Source organism: Chaetodon auriga, chromosome 13 (assembly GCF_051107435.1).
Source record: "Chaetodon auriga isolate fChaAug3 chromosome 13, fChaAug3.hap1, whole genome shotgun sequence".
In the NCBI taxonomy this organism is placed as follows: domain Eukaryota; kingdom Metazoa; phylum Chordata; class Actinopteri; order Chaetodontiformes; family Chaetodontidae; genus Chaetodon; species Chaetodon auriga.
This window is the reverse complement of record NC_135086.1, coordinates 25,356,250-25,381,976: the sequence shown is the minus strand read 5'-3', so window position 1 is coordinate 25,381,976 and position 25,727 is coordinate 25,356,250. Positions and strand designations below refer to the sequence as shown.

At 40.6% G+C, this 25,727-nt stretch overlaps 1 protein-coding gene across 2 annotated transcripts in view; it reads left to right on the top strand.

Annotated features, from left to right (window-relative positions):
• The window catches only part of frzb (frizzled related protein), a 52,274-nt gene that overhangs the window by 20,842 nt on the left and 5,705 nt on the right, over positions 1-25,727 (top strand). The window contains exons 2-6 of one of the 2 annotated variants that reach the window (XM_076747453.1): positions 13,028-13,276; positions 17,127-17,162; positions 17,466-17,525; positions 21,865-21,930; positions 25,409-25,613. In XM_076747453.1, the coding sequence (XP_076603568.1) occupies positions 13,028-13,276; positions 17,127-17,162; positions 17,466-17,525; positions 21,865-21,930; positions 25,409-25,613 (616 nt within the window). The remainder of the gene's footprint in view (positions 1-13,027; positions 13,277-17,126; positions 17,163-17,465; positions 17,526-21,864; positions 21,931-25,408; positions 25,614-25,727) is intronic. The other variant, XM_076747455.1, reaches the window with a different exon arrangement.

The window sequence follows — 25,727 nt, the reverse complement described above, 5'->3', positions numbered from 1 at the left end:
AATCAAACACAGACTGATCCATCCCACTGCACCACAGAGTGACAGAATTTATCGATATTAGAAATAAGTATCTACATTTGCTCCTTCTTCAATCTGGAGCTGCTGAACTGGGATGACAAATTCAGGAAGAAGGAAGGAAGAACACAAATTTCAATCCAAATGTAAGGATTACTAGTTTTATTATTCATTCATCTTCTTTACCCGCGCATCCCATTTCGGGGTTGCGGGGGGCTGGAGCCTATCCCAGCTAGCAATGGGCGAGAGGCGGGGTACACCCTGAACCGGTCGACACAGACACACAGACAGACAACTCACACACTCACAACCTATTTGGTCATGTTTTTGGTCTGTGGGAGGAAGAACCCACGCATGCACGGGAAGAACATGCAAACTTCACACAGAAAGGCCCTGCCCGACCCAGGGTTCGAACCAGCAACCTTCTTGCTGTGAGGCACGCGCACTACCTGCTGCGCCACCGTGCCACCCTTAGTTTTAAAACTTTGGGAGCTATTTATTTATTTAAATTTCAGTTAACTTTAAAAGTGCTGGGAGCTCTCTGCACTTTTCTAAAGATAATGTTGAAGTTCTCTTTTGTAGCATTAAAAAGGCATTTAAACAAAGTTTTGTGTTTGAATTTGTGTTGAGAGCAGCTCTCTGTTACAAGTACAAGTCCAGCATTCGGAATCTTACTTAAGTAAAAGTATAAGTATTAGTTGACTATTAGTTGACAAACCACAAAAGACTAATTGTAAAAACTCAAATATGAGTTTAAAACTCAAATATGATTTTGTGTCTTTGGCTGTAGTAACGTCTTTTGGTTCACCACTTTTGTCCAAACTGAAATAACTCAACTTTTTGGTGGTGTAATAGACATCCCCTCATATGATGATCTTGTGTGTCCCTCACTATCCCCACATGTGTGTAACACAGTGGAAAACTGTTCAACTTTTGTTTTGTAGTCCTTCATTCCTTATGTGGTCTTGCTGACCACTGTTTCTCATCATCACTCTCGCCTCATCCAGGTCAGATTGGTTTTATGACCTTCAAATTGATTATAAAGACACTTTTATTCTCTGTATTTATTCCATTCGCAAACAGACTCATATATGTTTCTGAACTCTCATGAGCAAGATTGCTTCAAACATCTTTATTTCAGATTCCCACCGCAGTGGATTGCATTGAAGTTGAATTGTTCTCCTCCTCCTTGTACCATTGCATTAAATTGTTGAATACTTTGGTTTATGATCAAATATTTGCAAAATGAATGACATTCCCATCACCCTCAGCTTTACTTTATGTTTAGTGTTAATTAGAAAATTTCAAGATGTGAACATGGTAAACATTATACCTGCTAAACCTCAGCATTTTAGCATCGTCATTGTGAGCATTTTAGCATGCTAATCTTAGTGTATAACTCAAAGCAACACAGTACCTAAATTCAGCCTCACAGAGCTGCTAGGATGGCTTTAAACTCTTAGCCTTGGTCCTTATCTCATCATTTGTTGGTGAAGTTAAATTTGAATTTTTCCATTCCAATTTTATCTTTTTCCATGATCATATTTCAAACTATAGTATTTTAACATATCTTGATTCATTGTTTTATTTATCTAAATTTGTGACACCTATCTTGTTTTCTGTCCATTGGCCAAACAAAATCTATTTCTGAATTCCCATTGGTTTTCTTTAAATGCATGGTTGCTTCCCTTTCAGAAACCAGTTTTTAACCACATATACTTGGCTGAGTAATTTTGTCTCCTTAGATAGCAGTTTGAGAAAATTACACATTTATTGTGCAATGACTTAGTTGGTTAGCATCCTTTTTTTCAGTATGTTAAATTTTGCAGTCATAGGCATCAGTGGTCTGTGCTGTTCAGATTTCACTCCATCTGAAACGCTTTTTCATTCCTGTCTGTTTAAGGCCCCCCTCCAACAGCAGGCACCGCCCACCAACACTGCTGGTGTTTTTTTTTTCAACTACACTGTAATTTAGTTGGACTTTTACCGTAAATATCACATCAATAACCACTTCCAAACCAAAACCTTAACAACTGCACATGTTCAAGCAGGAGTCTGATCTGAAATTGTGGAGAAATAAACATCAACAGCAAACCAGATAACAGGTTTTCCTGATGTTTTGCTCAGGTTCCTTGGGTGGAACAGTCAAAGATCAGAGATGGTCAGAGATGATTTTTTCCACTCATACTCTAAAATCTGCAATTATATCCCATATTACATTGGAGCAATAACCTCTATTACACATTTCAAACAGGCATATAAACACTATCTGTGGAAGGGCACACCTGCAAGCACTGATTCAGTTCACGTATGCCATCTTACTCAGTCCTCCTCTCCTCTGTAGTGTCTATGTGGCTGTTTTTTGAAATTTGTTTTTTTATTTAGTATCGTAATGTAATTCTGTGTTTTACGTGTTACAGAACAGGAAGCTGCTCTAAACCTGTTTTAGTCCAGTCAGTTTAATGTAGCACATTTTAACATCTGTTATGTTACACTGAGGACTGTACTGTGTCCATGTTTAATAGAGTAACTTGGACCATTTCACAAGTTTTTACTTTCAGACTATTGTTACCATTTTTATGCTTCAAAGTGTTTGTCACAGATGCAGATTATCTGATATGCTTCAAAATACTGTAGAGAATATTATAGAATTGATATTATGATCTGACAACACCACAATAAACTTTGATTGTGAAACAGAAATGCCTTATCTTGTTTACAAATTCACTATTTGCTACAGGTGGTAAAGGATTACTAGCATACTTTTTCACATTTTCATAGTCAGGATGATAAGATAAGATAAGATAAGATAAGATATTCCTTTATTGGTCCCACAGTGGGGGAATTTCCAGTATTACAGCAGCAAAGTGGATAGCAAAAAATAGAGGGCATCAGTGAAAAGGACATTAAACATCAAACAAGCAATATAAACAATATAAACAAGGAATATTGAAAAATATGAACAATAGGTACTGATTTTGCACATTGGATGATAGTACTCCTGACTGGAGTATTGATATTGCACATAGGAGTAATAATACACCTGACTGAAAGATGTAAAACCATAAAACCGTTGTGAAAGAACATAATGTACTGTCTTAAATCACAGGACCCTTAGCACTAAATTAAAAATGACCAGAACTCTTAAAGATAAATCACTTTATTCATAGCCAATGAAATGGAAATACAAATTGTGCATATATAAATTACTAAGCAGTAAAACCATAATTTTTATGTAAACTGTCCAGATCATGTCCTCCATTGAGATAAAGTGTTTCCTGATAAGTGAAGCTGTGTCAGCTGCTAATGAACTTTTCAGGTCACAGTGAACATCCTGACATGTCTTCCTGTGGATAGACTTCATGATGCAGGAATACCTCATCCAAAACAACACAACTACTTTATGGAGGATCACAATGGGGAAGGCCTGAGTGACTTCTCCACCTTACTAAAGACTGTCCTAGACACAAGGACTGTCACTGAGCCTGGAATAACATGACAGAAAAGTTTCAAATACTGAATTACACTGCATTAGTTTCAGTGAATAAACTGGCGACTGAAAAACACACATATCTGTAGGGATATTTCAGCACCTCACAACATATCTGTCAACACTTTCAATGCTGTGATAGAGTCTGCACCATCATAGGTATCATCCAGCCCTCCTCCTCCTCCTCCTCAAGGTTTGTATTGCAATACAATGACCATTTGCTTTTCACGTTTACCATGGGGCATGTCTACAAACAGTGCATAGGATTTAGTAGCATTTTGCGGTGAGGTTGCAGATGGGGGTTAGGGTTGCAGTTGCAACCAACTGAATATCTGTCACGCTCCTCACTTTCCAATCGTATAGGAAAACCTACACTGGCCACAAAATGGCAGTCTTTGGAGCCAGTGGTTTGTCCATTCTGAGCAACTGTAGAAACACAGTTGTGTAACATGGTGGACTCTTTGGGAGAGGACTCGCTCCCACTGAAACTATGAAGAGCTCATCCTAAGGTAACAAAAGCACAATTCTTATTTTCAGGTTATTATACACTAATGAAAACATACTTGTGAATATTATATTCCATTTCTGGCATATTCCATATAACGAGGGTCATACTATTCCATCAATCCTTTGCGTCATTTATTTGGTTCTTTTTAGTTATTAACTACTATTTTATTATATTGCCTATGGTTGTTAAACTTGATCAATTTCTATCACACTTTTATCTGTATATCCGTTATCGAGTGTGTGGATCTTGAGCAATACATAGATCCTGCACCTGCATCCCACTCAGTCAACAAAGATAGATCCTGCTCTATTTTTGGCTCATTTGCTAGTAGGTTTGCTGCAGCTAATCCTGCAATTACATTTCTACATCAATGCCACCACTCACCCTTTCCCTGGACTGCTCTGGATGCCAAATAAAAAGATTTGTCAAACTTGATGGTGGGATCTCCGAGTTCTTCCAGATCCAAGAGGATGAGCAACTCCTAGACTCGCTGGCCACAGAAGCCTCCTGCATTCCCAGTGACAACAGCAGGCTTCCCTCCCACTGTAACCACAGAGCTGGAGCCACCAGTGGGATCTGTTCAAGACCCACTCCTTCAGAACCCTGGATTGCCATGCAAGGGAACAAGAAACGAGGTAGGAACTTCTTCCGTACTCCACCACCCGGGTCTATCCCGCTGCCCAACAAGTTGGGGAATCTGGGGCGACATCTTTTCTCCACTGGCCTGGATCTCACAGCCAGTCCAGCATTACTGCCCACAAAGTCAAGTGGTTCAGGTAGAAAAGACCGTTGACCAGCAGCTTGGGTCCCTGTGGACTCCACCAACACTCCACCTCCTGCTCCATGATCACAAGACAATGCCCAGTCACAAGCCTGCTCATAGGTGAGCATTATCAGGAATGTCAGAACATTCTTTGCAATCACTTGCAGTGTCCTGGGTGCCTCTGTCCACAATATAAGGATAAAACAATTGAGTTCCTTGAAAATGAACCAGCCATTAACAAGTTCATTGTTCACATGGGTACACACGACATCCGTAAAGAGCAGTCTTAGCTGTTGAAAACTGAATATGTGCACTTGTTCTGCTCTGTGAAAAGATCTATAAGAAATATCTATATATCTGGCCCCATATCCGGCTGCCAAAATGTTGGCCATTTCAGTACGCTACTACCCCAATGGCAAAAATCCAGATTGGTAGGGGGAAGAACTACTTTCAGCAAACATTTCATTTTCTGTCACCCACCCCAGTGCTCTGCTAACAGATAGCCAAAACACTTCATGACTCTGCTAGTTCTGACTAGTCCCACCACTATTGATGTATGTGATGAAATTAGATAAAGGGTTCCCCAAGGCTCAATTTTAGGTCCAATTCTTTGTAATCTTTACATGCTTCCTCTTGGGGATGTGATCAGGAGACACGGCATCAGTTTCCATAGCTACGCTGATGATACACAGCTGTACATTGCTGTGTCTCCTGATGACACTGGGCCAATAGATACCCTTTTGAACTGCATTTTAGATGGACAAAACAGAGGTTTTAGTTATAGGTCGTGAAGGCCAGACTGAGAAACTTTTACTAAAACGACAAGATTTTAATCCAACACAATCTGACTCCGAGCTGACTTTTATCCCACATATCAAAAATAGGTTTTTATCTTAAGAACATAGCCGCCCGTTTCTCTCTTAGGCTTGCTGACGAAGAGCAGAGGGTGGGCCCACATTACACCCATTTTAGAGGCGCTGAATTCGCTCCCTGTCCACAGGATCAATTTTAAGGTTCTTTTACTAGTTTTTAGATGTCTTAATGGCCTTGTGCCCTCTTATTTATCTGACCTGCTTTTACCGTATCAACCCTCGCTGACCCTGAGGTCCTCCGGCAACAGCCTTTTATCCATATCAAAGGTCAGAACTAAAACCCACGGTGAGGTGGCATTTAGCCACTATGCTCCACAACTGTGGAACAGCCTGCCAGAGAGCCTCAGGACTTCAGAGACTGTTGATATTTTTAAAAGAAGGTTAAAGACACACCATTTAATCAGGCTTTTAACTGACCTTTACATTCTTCTTCCATTCTTATCAGGTTTTATCTTATGTTGATGCTTGTTATTTTGCTTTTATATATTATATTGTATTTAGTATTATTTTATCCTATTGAATCTACTTCATTTATTATCTTATGTAGTTTTCTTCTTTTAATTGTTTAATTTATTTTAGTTATCATGCCTTTTACTTTTAACTTCAGTGTTTCCTCAAGGGGGTCCTCCACACTGAGAGTTGTGTCTGATCTGCTGCCGAGGGCGCAGTTCTCTGGTTCCTTCGGCCTGGTTGGGCGGGGGGGTTCCCCACCTTGGTGTGGGGGTCCACCTGTCTGTCGGATCCGGGGGGGCCTAGGTGCCGGCACCCCCTGTGGTCATAGTCTGCGACGACTCCTCTCAGCATGGACGGCCCCAAAGGTGGCGTTTTCCTTGATCCTCAGTGCCTTGCCATGTCTCTCTACTGTGTGTGTGTGTGTGTGTGTGTGTGTGTGTGTGTGTTTGTGTGTGTGTGTGTGTGTGTGTGTGTGTGTGTTTGCATGTGTGTGTGTGTGCATATGTACATATGGAGGGTGGGAGGGATGGATTTTCTCTGTTTTTATGTTTTCATGCCTCTCCATCCTCCACTCTGCCCACATTCACCCAGTACATTACATGTTGCACTAGAGACAATAAGATACTGGATTTGTGTTATGCCAACACCAAGGAGGCATACACTTCATCATCCCTTCCTCCCCTGGGAAGATCTGACCACAGCCTGGTTCATCTCCTGCCTGTGTACAAACCTCTCGGGCACAGTGAAGAGATGTGTCACGCACAGTGAAGAGATGTTCCGACGAGGCTGACAAGGCTCTGAAGGACTGTTTTGAGACAACTGTATGGGGGGAATTTTGTGATTCTCATGGAGAGGACATCAATAGTCTCACACACTACGTAACTGACTATATTAACTTCTGTGTGGAAAACACCATACCCACCAAGACTGTACAGTGTTTTTCCAACAACAAACCGTGGATTAACCCCGACATAAAGGCTGTCCTTAAGGAGAAGAAGAGGGCCTTTAAGACAGGAAATAAGGATGAGCTGAAGGCTGTGCAGAAGAAGCTGAGAAGGAAGATCAGAGAGGGGAAAAACACCTACAGGAGGAAGATGGAGGATCAGCTACAGCAAAAAAGTCTGGAGAGTCTGGAGAGGCCTCAAAACCATCTTTGGCCACAAGGAACTTGACTCCCAAGCTGCGGGGGACCAAAAGTGGGTGAATGACCTGAACATATTCTTCAATAGATTTGATCAGTCATCTGCCCCTCCCCCGGCCCAGTCCTCCATGCTGCAGCCCCCCCTTTCTGCACCCAGTGTACCCAACTCCTCCAACGGAAACATGGTTGACTGCACTGACTCCAGACACGGACCCGGTGCTGGACGGCTTTAAGCTGCTGTGGGCAGCGCTTCCCCCACCCCCCCTCCCCCTCTACACCACTCAGCTCACAGCCAGCTCCCACTGCTCATCTCATCAACCCACCCACCCCCCACCCACACCCTCCAGCACGCAGTCCCCTGCTCCAACCTGTCCATCACAAGAACCCAGTAGAGAAACCAGCTCTGGAGGATCAAGGCGAGGAAGGCTGCAGGCCCAGACGGCATCAGCTTCAGGCTCCTGAAGTCCTGAGCAGATCAGCTGTGCAGGATTGTTGAATGCATGTTCAATCTGAGCCTGAAGCTGGGGAGAGTGCCACAGCTGTGGAAAACATCCTGCATGGTACCGGTGCCCAAGACTCCGCACCCCAAGGACCTCAGCAGCTACAGGCCGGTGGCACTAACATCCCACCTGATGAAGACCCTGGAACGGCTGGTCCTTGTTCATCTCCGCCCCCTGGTGAGCCCATCGCTGGATCCACTTCAATTTGCCTACCAGCCTGGCATCGGGGTGGACGACGCTGTCATCTTCCTCCAACACCAAGCTCTCTCTCACCTGGAGAAGCCTGAGAGTACTGTTAGAATCATGTTTTTTGATTTCTCCTTTCAATACCATTCAGCCTGCACTTCTGAGGGACAAGCTGGAGCACACCGGGGTGAACCATCAACTCATACACTGGATTCTGGATCTCACCAACCATCCACAGTATGTGAGGACCCGGGACTGTGTGTCCGACATGGTCGTCTGCAGCACAAGGGCCCCACAGGGAACGGCCCTGGCTCTGGCAGATTTTATCTGTTCAGGAGACTGAGGTTGTTTGGAGTGCAGGGGGCACTCCTGAAGACTTTTTATGACACTGTGGTGGCATCATTTTGTGGAGTGGTCTGCTGGGGGAGCAGCATCTTGACGGCTGACAGGAAGAGACTTGACAAACTGATCAAGAAGGCCAGCTCTGTCCGTCTGGAACACCATCGCAGGTCCTTCCTTCCTGCAGCAGTCAGACTTTACAACCAGCAGTGCTCCCAGTAGACCACACACCAAGACTTTCAAACTGACTGCATTATAATACACATCAACTGTGTTCACTTATACTGTGAAAATATTTACCTCAGGTGAATTTCAACTTAAGGTGCAATATATCAATCTTTCAATCAGGTGTATTATTACTCCTATGTGCAATATCAATACTCCAGTCAGGAGTACTATCATCCAATGTGCAATATCAGTACCTAATGTTCATATTTTTCAATATTCCTTGTTTATATTGTTTATATTGCCTGTTTGATATTTAATGTCCTTTTTACTGATGCCCTCTATTTTTTGCTAACCACTTTGCTGCTTTAATACTGGAAATTTCCCCACTGTGGGAATAATAAAGGAATATCTTATCTTATCTTTTCCTTTATAATGTTTTTAACTGTTGTAAAGCACTTTGTGTTGCATTTTATCATGTATGAAAAGTACTATATACATATAAAGTTTGATTTGTTTTGATTTGATGTCCCTGGGTTCCTAGCGCCAGCCTTACTGGTTTCCCATGCATCCATTCTGTTGTTCATGAGGGGCCAGGACAAAGTCTAACACTACCAGGGTTGGGTAGTATCCCATGAAGTAAGACACATGAGTTAAAAGTCTACTCAGACTATTCCTTTTAAATATCAGAAGCTTGATTTTAATCCTCAGAATTTTTAAAATGATTTGTCAATCTTGGACATTGATAACATTTTCTCTCTTATTGACCCTGCTGTGGCACTGGTAAACATTTCACAATCTTTTGATGATATTGCTCACAGACATGACCCTTATAAAAAATACAGAATTATAATCAGATGCAGTCCTTGGTTCACCCCACAGCTCTCCAATTCCATCTGTAAAAGAGACAAAGCCAGATCCAAGGTTACATCTAGTTGAGCCCCTGAGCACTGGTTAACCTTCAAGCAACAAAGAAACATCTACACCAGCAGGATGAGGAAGGCTAAATCAAACTGTTATCCGTCAACTGTGTCTGCCTGTGATAGTCCCACTAAATCTTGGAACATTATATATTTTTTAAGAGCTTATCATGGCCACCCTTCCCACCTCAAATCAAACAAACATCTTGTCATGTTACTGATAGATCATCTGTTGTTGAAGCTTTTTATCACCTTTTCCTTTTCTCTGGTCTTTTACTTATTAAATCAAAAATCCTAGAATCAGTCATCAATTTATAACAGTGTGCCAATAGAGCCCCTAAACCTTATACACAGGTCCTTTAACAACAAAGCCAAGTTTACATTGCAGTTACCCAGACTACAAGTCTCTATTTAAATGACTTCAAATGAGACTTAACTTTCAGTTAGTCCTGACTGTCCCTCAATATTAAGTATTCCAACATCACTCCAGCATATGGGCCTACAATAGATGCTAGCCACAGTAGTCACACAACATAGTAATGCCAAGTACAAGCTGTGGGTGGAGATACCCAGACGGGGGTTGGGATAAGCCTGTGCTTTATTTAAGAAGTGGGGCCAAATTTGATTGGTTTCTTGAATCCCACGTTGCAGCCCACAAAAACATTCTGACTGGCTTGGCTTTAATTTCACAGTTTGTACATTGGGAGGCACTCCAGATACCCAAATGTATGTGCACAATCACTGAAATTTAAAAATTAAAGATTTGGACAACCGCATTAACTGCCATGATATCTCATTATGCATTCATATCTGCCTTCAATAAATACATTAAGGCACTGGCTGACTTGGAGCTCAGCGGAGGAGTGGATGGAGAAAGTGGAAAGTCAGTGAGTTTCAACCAGAAAAATCTCCTAATGAAAGACCTGCAAGCCAAAAACCAAGAATCAGTTTGAGGTCACAAGTTCAAAGTATTTCTGTGACTTCAGTGTGAAGCTGTGCAGCCAAACCTCAGTACTGCTCTGCAATAAAAACACTGATCCACCCTGTACCCAGTGTTGATTTCTTTCTTGTATCATCCTGTGTGAAATGTGCAGCAGGATGGCAGTCATTACAAATCCTTTAAAAAAGTGCCCTCCAGGGGAAAAGGAACTCAAGTTCAAATGAAACAGCCCTCATCAAATAGAGAAAGTACAAGTTTTCCTCACTTCAACCCAAAAAAGGCGGAGACTTCTTAAAGCATTGTCAGTATAGTCAGAGAGATGTAAGAGATTTTCACAAAACTAGGCATAGGTTTACAGAGGAGTTACTTGAAAGCAAGTTGAATCAGTACGTATCATGTCCACATAAGCAGATCACTGTTTGAACTATTTTTAAAAAAGACACCAGGACATTTCCAGCCGTGTTTGTTGTAGGGGTGGGCGCAATACTACTTTCGTCATTGTCACCGGTGTCACCTTCTGCCACTACATGGATTTTGCAATATCATCATTACTGTAATGAATGTTTTTGCATATTAAAAATAATGTGCTTTACTGTGGCTGCCGTAACATGCAGGTAGAAGGCTACGCACATACTCATAGAACTACACCTACTTGCTACTATTTTCATCACTATAAAAGTGACTCCAATAACACAAAGATGTGGTAACATTAAAAGCAATGCATGCCAATTTGTCTGTTACCGACACACAGACAGTGTTATGCAGGCAAGTTTCACAGTGCGCAATAGCTAAGTTGCTAAAACCTCAGTCAAAAGGAGATTTTGCGAAGGAGTGTCTTGTTGCTGCTGTATGTTCATACATGGCCATATATTAGATTTTTGTGTGGGTTGGTGTCAGATAATGGTGAATGACAGTAACAGTATAGTCTTTTTCAATTAGCAGGTGTTGAAATAGCAGAAACAAAAACTACCATTTAGTGGAATCTGTTTTTAGCATTTCCAAGATCTTATCTTCCTTTTTATGAGTGGAGCCTTGTTATCCTAGCTTGGTAGCTCCCACTTTTCAGGCTGAATACAAACGCTGAATGGGGCAAATGTTGAGTGTTGTAAAGAGACTTAAACAGTTCATAATCAACATTATGTAGGTGTGTGTCAACAGCCCAAGGCTATACAATGCGAGAGTTCTTTGGAAGTACTTTGGTATTCCCATTCCAAATTACTGTTTAAATGATATCCACAGCCTTTTGTAAGACAGAAACACAGGAATCTCCCAGTCAATGCTCAGTCATGTAGGTTGACGTCATGGTCACCAGTTGTGATTATCTCAACTTTGTTCCTGGGTCTGCGATATGGCCAAAATCTTCTAGAATGGAATATGGATTTTTATATCACCATCATAGTATATATCACAGTGTGGTAATAGCTACATCAACTCAATTATGAAATGCTTTTAAATAACTATACCGTACCATACTTCATCACATATGATTATTTTCCTCTTTCATTTGGAACTTGTACAAACAAAAACAACTGCCTCACATGAGACAACACTTTAGTTACAAAGACTCAAAACAGTAATGTATTGTGAGTGAGAATGTGAAATCAAGTAAGGCAGCTGGGTTGCTATGTCACACTGCCTGCTCCAAATATATAGAGACACTAAAGCCATTTTTTCATATGAACTCTGAACATGTAGCACATTTTGTTCTTATCAGACAGGTTCTCTCTTACTGGAAAGACTCTGTTTGGTCTAGGCAAGGGGTGATGCCTGGGTAGAGCGTGTAGGAGGAGGAGGAGGGCTCATCCTAATGATGACTGCTTTTGTGGTGATATCAGTACTACATGTATTTGGACATATCAGCAATGTCAACAAAAGAGTGGAAAATAATATACTGTCAAGCAGAAAAAGAGTGCAAAGCAGTTACTCTTCATGCAATGTCATCAACACACCCACTGGCTCGCTGTGTAGCAGGGTAGAAGTGCATCTACTGTGAATGACAGTGTGCAAATACAGCTTAAGGGATAGCTCCTGTAGTGGAAATGGTATTGCCAAATCTCTACTGGTGGACACATCTCTGTCATCGCATGGTACTTACCATCATGCTGCCCAACCCTATTTCCGCTGCGCAACACTATTTCATGTTTTGTCATTTTCGTATGGCTGACACCTCTAAATACTACAATACTCGTGAGCCTCTGCCACCATTACCATAGAGGAGAAGCCAGTCAGAGGCAAAAACAAGATTGGTAGCAAATTTAAAATTTTTCTTTGTTGAATTCCTGAACAAAACACGGTGCTATAGTTACTGAATTCATCCAAAGTTGGCCCAGAATGCCAAACCAAATTGATTTAAGTTGCAGACTGTATTGTCCATTCTCTCTCCCTGTAATCTTAAGTAAATAAGTCCTCCTACTTTGCAATTCTATTACATGCTGCAGCTAGCAGGTTGGTAGTTGACAGGGTGTCTCTGCACAAAGCCAACTGTGAAATGTCAGTCAACCGCTGCCATGGGAAACACCCACCCACAGACCTAAAGCGAAGACAGTGTTTCCCCAGATATGTCCTAAAGTGTAAAGTATCATTATAGTTTATATTACCTTACACAAAATATTCAATTCAACTTTAAAAATATTCTACAGCCAACTACAACATCAACTGGCTCAACTCAAACTGTACCAGTCAGTTAGAAAAACAATCCCAGTAACACACCTCTCCGTGTTTCCCTCTCTGTTCAGGTACTGGCTGTAGTCCGGATTTGCTATTCTTCCTGTGTGCCATGTATGCTCCCATTTGCACAATTGACTTCCAGCATGAGCCCATAAAACCCTGTAAGGCAGTGTGCGAGCGAGCAAAGTACGGCTGTGAGCCGGTGATGAAGCGTTACAACCACAGCTGGCCGGACAGCTTGGCCTGCAGTGAGCTGCCACTGTACGACCGTGGAGTCTGCATCTCACCTGAGGCCATCGTCAAGGCAGAGGGACCAGGTATCACGTTTATCATTTATATTATTATTGTCATTTATGTACTAAATGACACCTGTTTTCTGCTGCTGTTGCTGTTGATGTTGGAGTTTTTGCTCCATTAGAGTCCAATAACTAATGCTGGTTGAGGTTCAAAGTTGATTCTTGAGCCTGAAAACAGCTCTAGAATCAACTTTGAACCTTGGCTCTTACGACAACATGGACAAAAAGTCCTCTGAGGGTGCTCTGAAAAATTGAAAATTTGAACACCATAATTTCCATGATCACTGGGCAAACAACATCTGCTGATGAAGATCGTTTGATATTATTCAAAGCACCAGAACAGACACTGAATGAACCTTGTGGTGACATTTGTCAATCAATTCCCAAACAGTTATTTACTACTTTAATTGTCATGCATTTACATAAAATAAAATCTAAAATAAAACAAATAATTCTACAAGTGTTGAACAGTCATGATGACGTCTGGCAATGGGTCGAATGAAAAAATAGGGAAACTGAAGGGCAACAATGACTCTGTCCCACATCTATAGGCATGTGGTCCAGTTTCAAAATGGATGGCAGTGAGATGATACGTTAAAAACTGGCTGTTTGTTAAGCCCTACCCCCATTAGTCACTGTTTCAAAATCTAAATCTGGGTTTTCGGTTTTCTGTTCTCAAAGTGCATATATGCAGTTTACAAGCTATACAGAGTTAGGTAAGAGAGGACAGAGTACAGTCTCTGGCTGACTTTTTAATATATATTACATTATAACATTATGTTATACACACACACACACACACACACACACACACACATATATATATATATAAAATCCTGTTAAATTGTCTCAATATTCATGTTACAGTGACATAAAGAACATCATGCTAAAAGATTGAAGTTAAAGCTAACGGGTCCCACATTTTTTGCCTGACTAAAAATAAATTAAAATCATGACTAAATGAAAATTGTGACAATAAACATTTATGTCACCCTACTTAGCACAATGACTCATTCACATTAGTACAATATATTGGACTAGTGATATCAATGCTAACAAAATAGTAATAACACTACTGTTGCTGTTTTTACCTGAGAGTAATAAGAACAAACTTCACAAAACACCTAAAGTAAAAATATGACAGTCTTATTGAAAAGTAAAATATAGAAAGAAAATATAACTTAGATAAGATTCAGTCTCTCGTTGAAATACAAGTTCATGGAAAGGCAACAGGAAAAATGCAGCACACAGAACCTCTCAGGTACAGATATTATTAGTCAAATATCAGCTACCTCTAAAGTGTTATAAACTCAATTACTCTTCAGGATACTTCTGAATAGGTATATTTAACTTTCTTCACTGAAAAGCAGTTTCAGGAAGAAAATCAGGAAACAGTTTTCCCTGCTTAGCTGAGCCGTCTGCATTTTCTATCATGTTTCTACTCTCAGCAGTATGTCTCTGCTACCTCTCAAACAGATAGCATGAGTCATTTCCCCTCTGACTTCATTCCCACTGACTTCTCAAAGAGCTCCTTGATACATGCGTCCCACTCATTTTACACTCAATAAAACCCTTACTGTCCCCTGCCTCTTTAAACAGGCCCTAGAACAGCAAGTCCTGAAGAAAAAAATTACCTCAATCCCCTTGACCTCCTGAAACACACATCCACATATCTCTGAGCTACCCTAGCTCAGCTCAACTCAGTGGGGTTTTATTATTTTCCCTAAGATTTGTTTGCTTGCTGAGGTTCAGTCAGGGTAGATTGCCCAAGTCATTCAAGTGATTTTCAGTGGCACTCATTCTGAAAGTTGCTGTTCAGAAATCTGTCTCTGGCTGGGACAGAAATCTTGAGCTGCCACAGTTGCCTGTTTGCTTACATTCAAACGTGCTCTCACAGCAGAGAACTGAGTGCACTGTGGAAAACACAGCTCCAGTGTCCCAAAATCAATTTCAATGAAAGTAATCTTTGCAGATGAGAACAGGTGATGAGTAAACAAGACCGGTCTTGAGTAAACAAGACCGGTCTTGTTTACTAGAATAGCTCACGGCTTTGTACTTGGGCATATTGATACTTTGAGCTAAATGCTAATGTTAACATTCTGACACACTCAGAATGATAGTATTTAACATACTGATGTTTAGCAGGTATAATGTTTATCATGGTCACCATTTTCGCTTAACATGTTAGCTTGCTAATTAGCACTAAATGCAAAGTACAGCTGAGGCTTATTGGAAGATCATTAGTTGTGCAGTTATTTGGTCATAAATGCTTCAAATGGATAACAACCAATCCAGAATAACTAACAATGGCAGTCAAGCCATTGTAAAAGAAGGACAAAGAAAACAGATACCTGAGAAGGGAAAATTATTTTAGGGCCCATCTATGTTGACCTCTGATAACACTCACTCAATGTTTAAATATGACAATCTGTGGGAAATGTCAATAAACCGAAATGGGCAAAAGTCAAACCCAGAAGAGAATAAATAAGCAAGCAGGGACACTGAACTGATTACTGTTCTATAGAAATAAAGACATCCCTGTATTTGTCACACCACATAGTACATGCACACACACACCATGCTTGGTGAAATTCTTCTCCGCTTTTGACCCATCCACGGCAGACCAGGGGTGGACCAGGGGCAGTGGGCTGCCAGCTGTGGCAGCCAACTGGCACCCTGAGGGGCACCCAGTTCCCCAGGATACCCCAGGTGAACACGGGGAGAACATGCAAACTCAACACAGAAAGGCCCCTAAGGGGCAGTAGGCACCGAAGGCATGGTGGAAGACACGCCCTCAGCGCCCACTGCGCTCCAGGTGGGAATCAAACCTAGGACCTTCTAGCTCTGAAGCAACAGTGTTGCCACTTTTCGACCATGCCACAAGTTGCCACTATATTCCTTCCTTACCACTATACCCTAATATAAGAAAGGTCTCATTTTTGGACATTTATTTGGGTCCAGATCGTGGTGGCAGCAGGTTAAGCAAACTCTTCATCGAAGATCTCAACACATTCTTGGGACAGATGGGATAAATAATCCCTCCAGTGTGTTGTGGATCTGCCCCACGGCATCCTTCCGGTTCATCATACCCAAACAACTTATAAAGTAGAATGTCCTGACCTGATACTTGAACCATGTCAACCAGTTACGCAAAAGAGTTCAGTTTTACTACAACCTCCTTCTGGATGTCCAAGGTCCCAACCCTGTCACAAAGGATGAGCCCAGCTACCCTGTGTAGCAAACTAATTTAGGTTGATTGTGTCAACAACCTTGGTTTTTCAGTCACTACCCCAAACTCATAACAATAGGAAAGGATTGAAACATTATGTATATCAAATTCACCAAGAGAATGTGGTGCAGCATCCATATCATGGATGACTTTGCACCTATCCATCTGTTGATCTTTCATTCAAATCAAGACCCTGAGATACCTGAGATAACTCCTCTACTTGGGGCAGCAACTCACTCCAAACCTTTAGTATTATTTTTTTACATTTTTACCTTCACTACTTGTAAGGCTTAAATAATAGCTAAATAATCAGTAGTTGTTTGTTCTGTCCAACACTCATATTGAGGCTGTAATGAACACTGCAGCCTCTAGGGGCCACTATAGCAGGACTTCAAGATGTCCAGCAGTAGGTGATTCAATATTCTTCTCTCGCTCAAAGTACAGGGTTTCTGATGATGCTAACTGAATAATAGGTCATTTTCCTGAGGTAATTTTTCCAAACTGCTCCTGTGTCCTGAGGGGGAAACCACTGTGTGAAACTGTCTGAACATTTTCCCCTTTTCCTATAACATAAATTGAAGAAACAAGGGAATGTGTTCTTTCTGTTTTGACACTGACCGATGCCTCTCTGTGTCTGTGTAGACCCATACTACCAGGACCCAGCCAGGTGTAACCCAGGTGAGGCTGAAATTTGACCTTTTGTCTGCAGAAGCTGTAGCTGCTTTCCTAGAATCTAGCTTGCTGTATTAGCTGGTTGATTAGACACAAGTTAGATCAGATTGGACGGATCATTACAAACAGCATTTGCACAGAATTTCCACAAATGACAGAGAAACAACTCAGCCAGGCAGTGACAGTGCCCCTGGAAACCATGTATTTCTCAATAACATGCTGTTGTGTATCTGAACACAGCCAGTCTAGAAAACAAGTTGAACCAATTTGATAAAGAGGTGATCTATCCTGGATTTCATCCTCTGACAGAATCCAGTCCAGACTTTCCAATGGACTCCAACAGCCTCCACTGCAGAGGACCAAATCGAGGTAACCTTTCTGTTTACCTGTCTCTGCCTCTATTCGAGTTCATGCTCCTCCTCCTTGGACGGGCTTGACATTTAGAGGACTAAAGGTTAAAGGAGTAGTTCAACATTTTGGGAACCCATATTCGGTCTCGTGTCCAGAGTTGGATGAGAAGATTGATACCACTCTGATGTCTGTGCTTAAGCCAGTAGTCTATTAGATTGGCTTAGCATAAAGACTAGAAGCAGGGCAAAACAGCTACCCTTGTTATGTCCAGAGGTAACAAAATCCACCTACCATGACCTCTTAAGTTCACTAATTAACACACTATATCTCTTATCTCTGTACAAAAACTAAAGTGTAAAAATGACAAGTTGTGGTTTTACATGGGGTTATGTGTTTGACTATATTTTGACTGGGAGCATTGACTTCCAGTGATGACGGGTAGCAAATATGAGCATGATGTCAGACACTGCCTGGTAGTGTCTTATAAATTTACAAACTTCCCAATTTCCCAAAACACTTGTCCTGAAAAAATTATTTCAACATTCTCCAAATGTTCTTATGGTGTGAGCAAGTGGACTTATCTATCAGAGCTCCCCAAAATGGATAACATTGACATCTGAAAGTGTTGTTATGTTCAATTCCTAGTTTATGGATGAGAGTATATTGAATAGGCTGCTCTCGGATATGACACTCTCCCAGTCATGTCACATGCAGGTTGGATAACAACTTAAGTGGCCAAAATTCTGAATAATGTAAATTGCAGTGTCTTCCAAATGTACATATTACTCACTGCTGGCCTGTAACTGTGGCAGTTTTTGTTAGGTTTTATGGATTATCTTTGCTTTTGTTTTCCCAACTTGTTTTAAATGATTGAATAATGTTAAATTTGCTTTGGTTCAATATGCACATGCATGTTAGTGCATGTGAGTCTCTTTTTGTAAAATTGTTGGCCCTCCCTATGTTCATCAAGAGGTGAAAACAGTGACCTCCAACACAACATCGTAAAATTGAGATGGCAGAGTGCAGTTCAAAGTTCTGCTAGCAGTGTCCCGAAAAATCAATTGCGGCTAGTATGCTAATAATTATATTACATGGATTTAGTTCAATCAACAGATCAAAAAAAGAACTCGATACAGTAAAACTCAGTATTCCAGCCAATTAAGTAATTAGCCAAGATGTACATCCCCTTGATCAACTGGAGTATTTACCTTGTCATTTGATATTGTTAACAAAAGGGTGACTTCATTCAGTTGTTTATCTCGCATGTCTTCTATCCTAGTGTTAGAATAACTTGCTGAGAACACAAGGAGAGGTGGAAGGTGTTTGATTTAGTCTGAAATGCTGATGCTATAATGTGACATTTACTGGCTGAATATATAGAAACTTTGACGTTTGTGATTCAGCCCCGGCTAGGAGCAATGGTTTCAAATGTTGAGAGAGTTGGATAATAATGAATGGGAAGCCAGTGTAAAAACAATGAATGGGAGCCTAACTGTATGTAAGTCAAACACTGATTAAATACTGACAAACAGCAGCTTAATTTTTCACTTTGCCAGCATTGTCTCTTCAAACATAATGCTGCATTGGTTAAGGTAAAATGGACTGTAACATAACATAATACAAATTTTTAACTTTTGTAGTGGTACCTCACACTGCATGTTGTTAGCCCCTTTAAATACTCCAATTAATATCACTAGTAAAGGGCCTATAGCATGAGCTGAAAAAGATGATAGATGTATCTAACTAAGTTTATTAACACATCAGTGGAGGAAATGGGACTAATCCATGTTTGGAGAGAACTTCACCCTCTAGAAAGGGATTGTACACACTAATCAGTGCCTCATTCTATCCACTCCAGAATTAACTACTTTTTACTGAGGAAGGGTGAAAGTTACCGGATCACAGAATGTAAGACAAATGTAGAAGAGATAAGAAAAGAGGTATAAAACTATGTAAATGAGAATAATGCCAGGGTTGCGGACCTTGTAATATTGTGAGATGCCATGAAAGCAGTTATCCAAGGGAAGCTAATTGCCCTGACAACATCACAAAAAAGGCCCCGCTAGCTGCATACAAATACAAAGCAGAAAAGTTGAGAGAGCTGGAGAAACAGCATAAAAACAGAAATGATTAGTTGGTATTACAACAAATTAAGGAAACAAGGAGGGAGTAGATCAGATTCTCGGGAGAGAGATTGAAAAAAAGGGCAATATTTGTAAAGCAGACTTACTATGAATTAGGTCCAAAACCAACTCGACTTCTGATTAGATGCCTGCACAAGCAGCAGACCTCTAATACAACTCACAAAATAACGGACCCCCAAGCCAACAAATTGTTACGTGAACCAGATCAGATAAAAAGTATCGTAAGAAACTATATTCTAAAACAATAAGTTTTCTTTTCACTCACTTGACCTGCCATGGTGTGAAACAGAGTAATACTACTGCGTCGCAATGTAAGAAGCTGGAAGCTGCAATCAGAGACAAAAGGCCAGTAAATCACCAGGAGATTATGGGTATCCATCAGAATTTTATAAGGTCTTTAAGAAGGAGCTAACACCTCTGCTTGTCCTGTTTTAACTAGACCCTTAAAGAGAGCAGGGCTCCCCCATCATGGAAGGAGGCAATTACTACAATTTTACGTAAGGAAGGCAGGCAAAGACAAAGAATATTGTTCAATGTCAATCATTGCAAAAGATTTGAAACTCTGGTACCAGAGCTGATCAATGAGGATCAAACTGGATTCATTAGAGGGGCCCAAACACAAGACAGTACGGTACTGGTTAGTTTGGATGCTGAAAAAGCGTTCAATAGTGTTAGTTGGTTATTTTTATATGAAGTATAAGACAGATACCTTCAATGAAAGTGCAGTTCAGTGTATCAAAACCATTAACCATGATCCTACTACTGGAATTAAGGAAGGAAGCCTGTCTAATAGGATTGAGTTGGAGAGAGGTTCAAGGCAGGGCTGTTGTTTCTCCCCTATTCTCTTTATGAGGCAGAGTGAAGACCTGCACAGTGTCAGTATTGGCAGAGGAAGAACATATCACTGATATCAATGTTAATATCTCAAGGAATGGGTACAAAAAGGCATAACGGCAATGTGTATGGTTTCAGAAAATGGTAAATTTAAGAGTTTCTAAGATTTAAAGGCAAAGTATGTAAAAATTAGGCAGCTTGCTGCCCAACAATAATATTGGAAAATGCTGCAGTTAAAATGTTTTGGGATATAGTATCCCAAATACCTGCCCTGTAAAGTATCTTGGGGACACTGAAGGTGTTGTGATAAGAGAAGACCTAAAAGTAAGAAAGCCATTGCCAAAAAGTGGCTTTATGCAGAAAAAACAGTGGCTGGAAAATTGTTCAAAACATATTAGTTATGGAACAGTTGACATACCTTTTGAGAGTCAAAGAGAACATATTTGAAAAGAACTGGAAAAAATTGAATATTTATATCGGACATGACACCTACTAAATGAATTCCTGATGAAAAATATATCAGTATGAATGCAATCTTTATTTTTATCTCTTTATATATCATACTGTTTTTGTGTTTGCATATGTTCTTACTGCTGTACTGTTCTGTTTATATTATAGTGTAAACTCAATAAAAATGTAGATGGAAAAAAGGAAAGTCTTTCTGCTACAACAGCGACATGAATTTCATAAAAATCTGACAACCAGTTGCAGTTCCATTGCCATATGAACTTTCAGATTTACTACAGAGGGGTGGATTAACTCTCAAAGTGAATCCCACTCACGCACCATTCTTGTATGGTGTCAAGTTGTTATGGCTGTGATTTTTTTTATTTGTTTTTATGTTAAGCACTCACTTTGTGTTGCATTTTATGCATGAATTGTGTTATTTAAATAATTCATTTATTTGTATTTTTTTCATTAAATTGTTTTTATTATTTTTATGATTTAGGGGCTTTTTCTCTTTCTTTTTTTATGTGGGTAAGAGAGGATAGCAGTAAACATACTGACATTAAAACATCTCAAGATTATGCCCATACACTCTTTTACATCAGACTTCCACAGAGAGAAGCATATCAGTGTGTAGTGCGATCCCTGTCTGTCACACCAGCTAGATCATAGCTGAAAATGTCCTGGAAAAGTCTCTGAAAAATGATCTCTCCAAAAATGAGTGGGAACCCTGCTCTATTTGACACAAATGCAACATGTTAAATTCAATCTGGAAATGTGAACTTTTAAAGAGGTGGACCCTGAACAGTTTTTGTATGTCTGTTTTTCTTTTAATAATTATAATCATACAAGTACCCACTTTGTGTGTGTGTGTGTGTGTGTGTGTGTGTGTGTGTGTGTGTTTGTTTGTTTCTGTGTTTCTGTGTCTGTAGATCGCTGTAGATGTAAGACAGTAAAAATGGGTCTGAAAACCTACCTGAAGAACAACTACAACTACGGTGAGTCACTTGGGAATTATTCCAGTTTTCACAACTATGAGAAAGAGGATCCTTGTATTTTACTTTTACACTCTGTGTCATTGTTGAGTATAATAGTACCTACTAATATATTAATGAGAATGTATCAATTATTGTTTATCATGTTGATGATATAATAATATTGCTCATCTGAGCATTGAATCCTTCCCCACCATGGTAAAGAGTTTCACTCCTGTTTATCAAACCAACAATCTACAGTCTTCAGCTCAGAAGATTTCAGCCATGTCCATGTTGTTTTCATGTTTTTTTTTTATTATATTAAGTGTTATAATAAGACAATAAGACACCCGTTTACCTCCTGTCACTCAGGAGGCAGAGCGGCCATCCGCCCAATCAGTATGTCGGTGGTTTGATGGTTTGAGGATCATACCTGACAGTCAGTCATCACTTCTCAGTGCTACCTGTGAGATAACAACATCACGCAAAGCTATTCAACAAGTCTGAATACTCATTACTTTAATTTTTAAAGCCTTACCTGTGCTGCTCATTGAGGTTGTTAAACATCTTTTTAGTATTGCTAGGTTCTTCAGTAGATTCCTTTTCTTTGATGTTTTGTCATTGATGTAGAAGGAAAGATTTTGGCGTAGAAGCTGTTAGGTTACTAGATTACATTAGACACAGAAAAGCTAAAAGATCAGAAAGGCTTTTTCCAGATGATTACGCAGGCATGATTTGGCAAATCCAGCAATGCTGCCTCCATTGTCATGCATCATGTTAATTCTTTCTCTATTACTCTGGAAATTGTATCTTTTGTTTGGTCTCACATTGCTTGAATTCATTAAGGGAACATTTTTGGACCAAAACAACCAAATTTCCATTTGTACCTGGTTCCCCACTATGTATTACTGCTATTGGACATCCTGGACAGTTACACTATATTGCCAAAAGTATTCACTCACCCATCCAAATAATTGAAATCAGGTGTTCCAATCACTTCCATGGCCACAGGTGTATAAAATCAAGCACCAAGGCATGTAGACTGTTTCTACAAACATTTGTGAAAGAATGGGTCGCTCTCAGGAGCTCAGTGATGGTACTGTGATAGGATGCCACCTGTGCAACAAGTCCAGTCGTGAAATTTCCTCACTCCTAAATATTATACAGTCAACTGTATATTATGTATTATAACAAAGTAGAAGCAATTGGCAGCAACTCAGCCACAAAGTGGTAGGCCACATAAAATGATGGAGCAGGGCCAGCAGAGGTTGCCAACTTTCTGCAGTCAATCGCTACAGACCTCCAAACTTCATGTGGCCTTCGGATTAGCTCAAGAACAGTGCATAGAGAGCTTCATGGAATGGGTTTCCATGGCTGAGTAGCTGAATCCAAGTCATAAATCACCAAGTGCAATGCAAAGTGTCGGATGCAGTGATGTAAAGCACGCCGCCACTGGATTCTAGAGCAGTGGAGACATGTTCTCAATGCATTCTCTGGAGTGACAAATCGCGCTTCACCATCTGGCGATCTGATGGATGAGTCTGGGTTTGGTAGTTGCCAGGAGAACGGTCCTTGTCTGACTGCATTGTGCCAAGTGTAAAGTTTGGTGGAGGGGGGATTATGGTGTGGGGTTGTTTTTCAGGAGCTGGGCTTGGCCCCTTAGTTCCAGTGAAAGGGACTCTGAATGCTTCATAATACCAAGAGATTTTGGACAATTCCATGCTCCCAACTTTGTGGGAACAGTTTGGGGATGGCCCCTTCTTGTTCCAACATGACTGTGCACCACTGCACAAAGTAAGGTCTGTGAAGACATGGATGAGAGAGTTTGGTGTGGATGAACTTGACTGGCCTGCACAGAGTCCTGACCTCAACCCGATAGATCACCTTTGGGATGAATTAGAGCAGAGACTGAGAGCCAGGCCTTCTCATCCAACATCAGTGTGTGACCTCACAAATGAGCTTCTGGAAGAATGGGCAAAAATTCCCATAAACACATTCCTAAACCTTGTGGAAAGCCTTCCCAGAACAGTTGAAGCTGTTATAGCTGCAAAGGGTGGACCGACGTCATATTAAACCCTATGGATTAAAAATGGGATATCACTTAAGTTCATATGCGAGTTAAGGCAGGTTGAGCCAATACTTTTGGGAATATAGTGTACATCCATTACCCACAAAACAGCAGGTACTACACTGGAGAGACAGGGACAAAGACAGACAAGAAGGACCAGATCACTGGTGTTACTGGCAGCTGAGGGTGTCTCATTTTGTGTTGTTGGAACCAAAACTTACTTAGATTTAGACTTAGACTTAGACTGTTTCTTTATTGGTCCAGATTTGGGAAATTATTCCGCTGCAGTAGCAGTTTAAACATACAGACAAACACAAAGACCTTCTATGACTCATCAGGAATGCCAGCTCCGTCCTGGGATGCCCTCTGGAACTGGTGGAGGAGGTAGGGGAGAGGAGGACAGCTTGGCTGTCCTCCAATACAGTCAATGACTCCCACCCACCCCCTCCAACACACACTCACTGAGGAGCTCCATCAGTGATAGGATGCTACATCCAAAGTGTGTGAAAGAGCACTATCGCAGGTCATTCCTCCCTGCAGCTCAGACTATACAACAAAAACCGCTCCAAGTAATCAGTGCAATAAAACATGTACATAACAGTCTGTAAATACTATTTACAATTTCTTACAATTTTTTAGGATGACATTTCTTTTTCATTCATTCATTCATCTTCTATACCCGACTACCCCTTTCGGGGTTGCAGGGGGGTCAACAGGCAAGAGGCGGGGTACGATTGCAGGGTAACATATACAGACAGACAACCATTCACACTCACACTCACACCTGAGGACCATTTAGAGTCACCAATCAACCTAATGAGCATGTTTTTGGAACCGGCGACCTTCTTGCTGTGAGGCACGCGCACTACCTGCTGCGCCACCGTGCCGCCCGATGTTTCTTTTTATTTTTTGTTTAAAATTCCCACTCTTTCGTAAATACTGATGTTGTTTTTAATTTGCATGCACTTCTTATATTGCTCTATCTGCTTTATTGATGCTGCTGTAATTTGGAATTTCCCCTCGTGGGACTAATAAAGGAATATTGAATTGAATTGAAAATATATACAACAAAGCAATTGTTTAAAAATATAACTAAATACATAAACAAAAATAACAGCAGTTGTTAAAAATATAACTATCTAGTTAGAAAAAAAATATTATATAATATTATAATAATATAATAAAAATACAACCAAGTATATAAACAAGTATTTACAGCAGTTCCTAAGAGAGAGAGTGAGCCAGAGCTATAAACTATATACCAGACAGAAATACACATAATGACTTACATAATGAATTACATAATGACTGAAGTTTTTATTTTTTAAAACAAATGTTTGAAAAGCCTGATTTGTTATCTCCCTGTGTGTGAGATATAAAGTCCAGTGCCCAATATGTCTGTGTTATCTCTGTGTTCTCCTGACTCTCCTTCAGTGATCAGGGCCAGGGTGAGGGAAGTGAGGAATCGTGGTCTGGAGCCCACAGCAGTGGTGGAGGTGAAGGAGGTGCTCAAGTCTTCTCTGGTCAACATTCCCAAAGAGACACAGACACTCTACTACTCATCCTCTTGCCTTTGTCCTCTTCTGTCTCCTGGGGAAGAATACGTTATTATGGGCTATGAGAATGAGGAGACATCCAGGTATGAGCAACAGGAGTTGTAACAGATAGTACTGACATCAAGGTTTCCTCCAGGAAATTGGCTAGATAAAAGTCCAATAAATGAGACCTTTTGAACTTCAACCCAATGCAGGAT